At 55.2% G+C, this 7,427-nt stretch overlaps 1 protein-coding gene across 3 annotated transcripts; it reads right to left on the minus strand.

Moving 5' to 3' along the window:
• Window positions 1-4,287: 4,287 nt before the first annotated feature.
• On the minus strand, window positions 4,288-7,163 carry LOC138102011 (olfactory receptor 14J1-like). Of its 3 annotated transcripts, none has more exons than XM_068999760.1 (2): window positions 6,937-7,163; window positions 4,288-5,473 (listed from the first exon to the last, which is right to left on the minus strand). In XM_068999760.1, exon 2 carries the CDS (start codon window positions 5,448-5,450, stop codon window positions 4,533-4,535), a length of 918 nt encoding a protein of 305 aa, XP_068855861.1. In that variant the 5' UTR covers window positions 5,451-5,473; window positions 6,937-7,163; the 3' UTR covers window positions 4,288-4,532. The 3 variants fall into 3 exon arrangements, with proteins under 3 accessions (XP_068855861.1, XP_068855862.1, XP_068855860.1); XM_068999761.1 differs by lacking the exon at window positions 6,937-7,163 and adding an exon at window positions 5,747-5,854; XM_068999759.1 differs by lacking the exon at window positions 6,937-7,163 and having other exon boundaries at window positions 4,288-5,480.
• Between the last annotated feature and the right edge of the window lie 264 nt (window positions 7,164-7,427).

Genomic DNA, 7,427 nt, shown 5'->3' on the forward strand with positions numbered 1-7,427 from the left:
GGCCCGGCTGGAATGACGCGCTACGGCGCGCAGAGCGCCACGGGAGATGAAGTCCCGGCTACAATAAAACCCTAACGGTGCCGTGGTGCATGACGGGAGCTGTAGTCCCGACATGGTCTCTAATGCGGCACTCCCGGGTGTCCGGGAGCCACTGATGGGTCCGAGCGGCCACTTCTGGTCCTCAGGGGGTACCGGGGGGACCTTGTGGGGTCGGGGAGCCCTTGGAAGCGGCTGGAGAGCGCTAACACGGCTCTGTGGGGCCGCGCGGCATGACGGGAGTTGTAGGAGCGGAACTGGGTTATGAGGGGGGGGCTCCGGGGCCGCGGGGGACGATGGGAGATGAAGTCCAAAGTCTAATGACGCCCACTCGGGTGCGGGGCATGACGGGAGATGAAGTCCCGGCTGTAATTGGACTCCATGGGTCCCGCGGTGCATGATGGAAGTTGTAGTCCCAAAGCTCGTTCTAACGGGCCATTTGGGGGTCCGAGTGGCCACTTTGGGTCCTCAGGGTGGAACCTGCGGGGAACTTACGAGTTCGGGAAGAACTTGGGAGCAACTGGGAGGCTTTAACGTGGGCACTTTGGTGCGCGGGGTATGACGGGAGTTGTAGGCGCGTAACTGTGAAATGATGGGCTCTGTGGCCGTGGGGCAGGATGGGAGATGGAGGCCTGGATATAAGGCTCGGTGGGGCCTTTAAAATAGGAATGGATATTTCTTAGAAGTTCTTTGACATGTTTTTCCATAACTGGAGAAGGAAACCTTCCTAATGAACTGCGCCAGAGCAGAGGGAAATCAAGGCAGAGCCAGGGTTTGTCAGCACTTGCTTGATCCTAATGAGCCCCGTGGTGCGTTTGGGGCTGAGCCCTTGAAGCTCAGGGCCTGAGAGGAGATTGCACAAACCTTTCCAGGAGTCCAAGGCAGAGGAAACACCCAAAGTGTCTCAAAGCATTGATGGGTCCCACTGAGGTCCATCCCCAACACAGGCTCCTCAGGGACTCCTTGGAGGAGAGAATTGGAGGCCAGGATTGCACAAACCCCTCAGAGACTCCGTGTGGAAAGGAAAATCCAAAGTACCTTAAAACCCTTGATTATCTCGGAGCATTAATGAGCCCCACTGAGTGTCAATACAAAGCCTCTCAAGGGACTCGTTAAAGTAGATGATTGGAGGCTCTGATTGCACAAAGCTCTCAGGGACTCAGTGTCAAAGGGAAGGACTTCATTAAACCCTGAGTATCTCCAAGCATTAATGAGCCCCACTGAGTGTTGTTACTGACAGAGACTCTCCAGGGACTCATTACAGCAGATCATTGGAGGCCAGGATTGCACAAAGCTCTCAGGGACTCCAAGGCAAAGCCAAACCCAGAGTCCTTTGAAAAGCCTGCAGTCCCTGGGAGCATTCAGGAGCCCCCCAGGGCCATTCCTGACCAAGGCTCCCCAGGGACTGGTCCCAGCAGATCCCTGAGGCCAGGAGTGCAGGGAGGCAGAGGCTCTGTGCAGGCAGCTCAGCTGCTGAGCAAAGCCTGGGCTGGGTGGGGCAGCAGAAAGGCCAAGGCCTGAGCCCCAGCCCCGGGGAAGGCAGATCCTGTCCCTCCCGCCTTGCTCAGGGCTCTGCCGGGGGCACTGGGATGTGGGGGGATGCTGAGGGCAGGACAAGGGGCTGACAGTGCCCAGCCTTGCTGGGGCTGTGCCAGGAGGCCCCAGGGCCTCAGCACAAGGTGTCTCCTCACAGCCCTTGGTGGCACAGACGCTGCTGTGTCCCAGGGCACCAAGACTTGGCTTCTCCTGGGCATTGCCAGCCCTGCCAAGGCCCTTGGCCATGTCCAGCACAGCTTGTCCTGCGCTGTCCCACCGCTGCTGCTGTGTCCCTGCAGGCTGCACACTCCCATCTCGCTGCCCCACCACCAGCTCTGCCCTGCCACCTCCAGCCCTGGCCTGAGCTGTGCCCAGCCTCACCCTCTGTGCCTTGGACACACACGCATGCCCTGAGCTCATCCTCCCTCTGGGTGCTTCTCCTGCCCCAGCGCTGCCCTGGGAGGGTTCATTCCTCACAGGAGCTGCTGTGTTTGTACTGGTGCATTTTATAGCTCTGCTTCTGCCTCTCTCTCAATTCTGTCTTCAAAGAGCTCTCCAGGGAAAAGGTTCATTGAATTGTGGAATGTCAGAGGTGGGAAGAGCCCCCTGAGCCCCCTTGGCCAGGCTGTGGCTGGGCTGGAGTTCCCTTTGCCCAGAGTAGCCCCTGGGCTGCTGTGCTTGACACTTGTGGCTGCAGTGGGGTTGGTCCCAGCCCAAGGCTTTGGCTGTCCCTGAGCAGGGCTGGTCCCCCATGAGGCGTCTCTCAGGCCCCCCAAACCATGGGCTGGGGGTGGGCAAGTGTTCCTGAGGGCACAGGGAGGGGACAGCTGGGCTAGACTGACTCAGGGGTGTTCCATTCCATGTAACATCATGGTCAGCAATGAACTGGGGAAAGGAACAGGGGAACGGGGAAGAGCTGGGTAGGGCTGGGGACATTATTTTTTAAGACACTTTCTTAGTGTTTTAAAGCAATTGCTACATAAATCCTTTCCTCCCAGGAGGTGGCTGGATATTTTCTGCTAATGGGAAGTAATGTTTATACCTCCTTTCAAATCAATTTGCTTCTGCTTGTGGCTTTTTGTTTTTGCTTTCCAGCACCTGCCCTTCTTCTCTCCCCCATTCATCTGCCTTTATGTTGACCCATGAGTTTTTTCATCCTATTTTATCGCACTGTCTTCCTGAGGAGGAGGAAAGAGAGAGGAGGTTGGTTGGGAACTGATATCCAGCAATGTCACCCAACCCAGTCCTCTTGCCCAGTCCTTCCCTTGCAGGCAGCATTAGTGAGGTTGCTCAAGGGCTCCCCACAATTTGACATAATTTACAAAGAAGTTGAAAATGCATTTCATTCCATGTTGCGAAGAGAATAGAAATGTTCCCCAGTGGTGGTCAAGGGCTGGCCACTGCGGGATGGCACCAGGGAGTGGCTGCCAAGAGGACTCTGTACCATGGCTGACATTTGACCCTCATTGTTCAGCCCAATTCCCACCCACCCCATGTTCCACTTCTTCAGCCCAGCTCCCACCAACCTGGCTCTGAGGAGACCCCAGCAGACCCTGGCACAGGCCTGGCTGGAGTCTGGGCACACAACATGCCCTTCTTTTCCCTCCCACAGGGCTTCTGCAATCCCTGCCTTGTCCTGCCAGTGCCTGGAATGGCTGCAGGAGCATTTGCCACATGCCCTTCCCTGCTGAGCCTGACTAGTCTGGGACTCTCCCAGTCCCCGTCCCTGCCCTGTTTGCAGACTGGTTCTATGTCTGCCCTTCCCGAGTGCACAGGACCCTCTGGGATGGCTCTGGCCTTTCCAAGGGGTTTAAGAGAGGTCCCACAGTGACACTGCCCAGCCTTCTCAGCATCCCTGACACCAAAAAGCTCTTCCAGAGCAGTGCCCAGGACACAACACACAGCTGTCCCTGTCCTGAGGGCCAGTTTGGAAGGGTGACAGTGGTGTTTTATTCCTACACAGCTCCACTGTGCAGCTCACAGCTCTCCTGAGACTTTCCTCAGTGCCTCTCTAAGCCCATCCTTTCTGCTCCACAGGCTGTAGATGAGAGAGTTCAGCAGGGGAGGGACTGTGTTTAAAAAAGGCTGTGTCAGAATGGCTCAGGAGACACAACTGATCTGGGCACCAGTGACACTGAAATTCATGAGGATGCCCCAGAAAACTGCGGCATTGCGAGGTGAAAGGAGGCGGTAGAGAAAACCTTCCCCTGCCATCAGCCCTGGCACCAGCTGGAGAGCCCCAGAAGAAGCCCCAGGAAGCCCCAGAACCATTCACCATCTGATGGGCACTGGCCACCAACAAGCAAAAGCTGATCCAGACCTGAGTCCCCTGAAGGCCACCCTGGGATCTCCTCCCACTGAGCCCTGGGAGAACAAGGAGCCTCTTTAGATTCCATCCCTTGGGCATATTCTTGAGAGAAGCTCTGGAAGAAGCCCCCAGGCACTGGGCTGAGGAGATCCCCTTCCTGGTGGCAGGGCTGTGATGGAGGTCGGCTCGCTCACAAAAGCCCTCACTGCTGTCCCTGCTTCCAGAGCACTCAGACCTTAGACCACCACTAGGGCTCCGAAGGAGAGTGTGGAAGAGTCAAGGGCACCTCTGAAAAGATCACGTGCTGGTGCTCCCTGTCAGTGCTGCTGTGCTGCAAAGCATTGCAGCTTTGACAAAAGTCTCAGTGCAAGGATGGCAGAGAAATTGTTTGATGCAGTTTTATTTTGTTTAAAAAACCAGAGAGCACAGTTCCCAATATAAACATTCTATGAGTCAAATTACAGACGAAAATATTGAAATAGAAGATGGATGAATAACAAGATTTTGTTGTGATCAAGATGATCACAAGAAAAACAAAAATACCCACCATCACCTCACTACCAATATATGGAAAGGCAGACTGGATCTGTAATGAGTTCCATTCTGAGTGTTATGCTGTATAAAAAGGGTACTTTATTCCTTCTGAAAAGCATCAAGTCATCATTTTCCTCAAGGCATCCTTGAGCTCCTGGTTCCTCAGGCTGTAGATGAGGGGGTTCAGGGCTGGAGGCACCACCGAGTACAGAAGTGACAGGGCCAGATCCAGGGATGGGGAGGAGATGGAGGGGGGCTTCAGGTGAGCAAACATGGCAGTGCTGAGGAACAGGGAGAGCACAGCCAGGTGAGGGAGGCACGTGGAAAAGGCTTTGTGCCGTCCCTGCTCAGAGGGGATCCTCAGCACGGCCCTGAAGATCTGCACATAGGAGAAAACCATGAACACAAAACACCCAAAGGCTACGGAGGTAGTGAAGACAGAAACCCCAAGTTCCCTGAGTGAGCTGGAGTGTGAGCAGGAGAGCTTGAGGATGTGTGGGATTTCACAGAAGAACTGGCCCAGGGCATTGCCCTGGCACAGGGGCAGGGAAAATGTATTGGCCGTGTGCAGCAGAGCAGTGAGAAAGGCACTGGCCCAGGCAGCTGCTGCCATGTGGGCACAAGCTCTGCTGCCCAGGAGGGTCCCGTCGTGCAGGGGTTTGCAGAGGGACACGTAGCGGTCGTAGCACATGATGGTGAGAAATGCAAACTCTGCTGAGATGAAAAAGGCAAAGAAAAACACCTGAGCAGCACATGCTGAGTAGGAGATGTGGCTGGTGCCCCAGAGGGAATTGTGCATGGCCTTGGGGACAGTGGTGCAGATGGAGCCCAGGTCGGTGAGGGCCAGGTTGAGCAGGAAGAAGAACATGGGGCTGTGCAGGTGCTGGCCGCAGGCTACGGCGCTGATGATGAGGCCGCTGCCCAGGAGGGCAGCCAGGGAGATGCCCAGGAAGAGGCAGAAGTGCAGGAGCTGCAGCTGCCGCGTGTCTGCCAATGGCAGCAGGAGGAAGTGGCTGATGGAGCTGCTGTTGGACATTTCCTGCCTCTGGACATTGAGGTCTGTCATGGAGAAAAAAAACAGAGAAGAGTTAGAGGAGATGTCTCTAATCAAAATCAAAGCCATTTCCCTGACACCTTCCCCTGTAACACACAGACACCCTTTCGTGTTTAAGAGTTCTATGGGTTTTCTTTTCAAGCTCCCCCCATATCTCTCCTGGTATTCTAGGTTGTCAGAAACCCTCAGCATTTCTGCTGCACTCAGGGAGAAGAGAGCAAGTTCTGTGAGGCAAAGTGATGAGCGGAGAGTGAAGGAAGATGGTCTGTCATTCTGACCTGTTCAGACTTTCTCTGGGCTTTAACCTTTCTCCGGTGAAGGGTGATCACCCTCCCGTGTTTCCCTTAAAAACCACCAGGTACTGCTGAGAACAGATGGATCCACCACAGTGCAGCACCACATTTGTAGGCAAGGACTCACGTGGCTCATTTCACCACCCCAACAGCATTTTCACTGTCATAACACCTCTGCCTTTCCCCGTGGGTCTTTCAGGTAACAAAAAAATGCTCTAGCACAGGTTGGCATCTTGGAGAAAAGCTCCCAGCTTGGAAGGAAATCTCAGGGAGACATCCAAGTGTTCCAGAGCTGGCACTGGATTCAGGGAGATTGAGCTGCTGCCCTGGCTGCACTGACAGCCCTGCCCAGAGCCGGGCACTGGGGACAGCGTCACCCTGAGCCAGCTGTGCCCCCTCCCAGAGCCCCCCAGTGCCAGGCAGATGCTCCCGGCCCTGTGCTCTGCAGAGGGAACTGGGCCCGGGGCTGCAGAGCTGCCCCACGGCTCTGCTGCAGCTCTGCCTGCACAGGAGGGGCTTCACGCCTTGGACCCCCGGCCCTGAGGGCAGAGGCTTGGCTGGGGGACAGAGGAGGGAGGGACTGCACTGGAGGGGATCCTGTGGAGATCTCTAAACTCTCCCTGATGCATTTCTGGGTTTTGTTTTCTCTCACTGCCTAATCTTCTCTCTGCTTCCTGGAGATTTTCCTCCTGGGGCTGTTTCCCTGTGCCTGATCTCTCCCTGCCAGCACTCACTGACCCCAAAATCTCTGTGCACTGTCCTTGGCCCTACAGAAACCTGCCTGTGTGCAGGGCACTGGCTGGGGGCAGGTTCTGTTTGCAGGGTGGAGAAAGGACAGGTCAGATTAAGGCTGGTGGGTCCAGCCAAGGCAATGCTGGTGCTGTGTGTGGGCACAGGAGTGGCTGAAAGCACATTAGGAAACTCCCCCAAACAATCCCTAGAACTAATAGTTCTGATATACCAGGGACATGTCAAACTTAATGATAGCTTTAATATTTGTTCCCCACCATTCTTCAGTAGGAGAGAACTGAAAACAAAGGCTCAGGAAATGTCCTCATTTTCATAAAAATCCTTGTCATGGAAATATTCTGGGAGCGAGCTGAAGCTCTCAGCATCTTAGAGCTTCCTGAACTTTTCACCTCCTCTAGACTCGAGATTCTCTGAGTTGTACTTACAGAATCTGTAGGCATTGGGATGTTCCAGCTTGAGGAGATCACTGCAGGAGCTGCAGCTGCCTTGTCCTGCAGCCAGAGGCTTCCTGTGTCAAGGGCTGGCCATGATTCTCGCGCAGTCACTTCTCAGCATCTTCCCAGCCCTGCCTGACTGAAGCTCTCTGTGCCTCTGTGCTGTGCCCGGGCTGGCTGCAGGCAGTGGCCCAGCCCTGCTGGGCTGTGCCCAGGAGCTGCTCGTGGCCAGAGCTGTCTCTCTGCAGCGCTGCCGCTTGCCAGGAGCTGCCTCTGTGCCAGGAGCCCGGCCCAGCTCAGCAGCACAGACACAGCACAAGGACTGTAATGATCCTCTTGGGGCTTTGGTGCTGAGGCTCTGAACATCAGTCCCTGAGAGGGAGCTGAAGAAACCTCTCAGGAATTCAAAGTCACAATCAAACTCCAAAGTTTCTTGAAGTTTTACTGGGTCCCACTGAGAGACAGGACTGAGAAAGTGTCCC

Source organism: Aphelocoma coerulescens, unplaced genomic scaffold, assembly GCF_041296385.1.
Source record: "Aphelocoma coerulescens isolate FSJ_1873_10779 unplaced genomic scaffold, UR_Acoe_1.0 HiC_scaffold_60, whole genome shotgun sequence".
In the NCBI taxonomy this organism is placed as follows: Eukaryota; Metazoa; Chordata; class Aves; order Passeriformes; family Corvidae; genus Aphelocoma; species Aphelocoma coerulescens.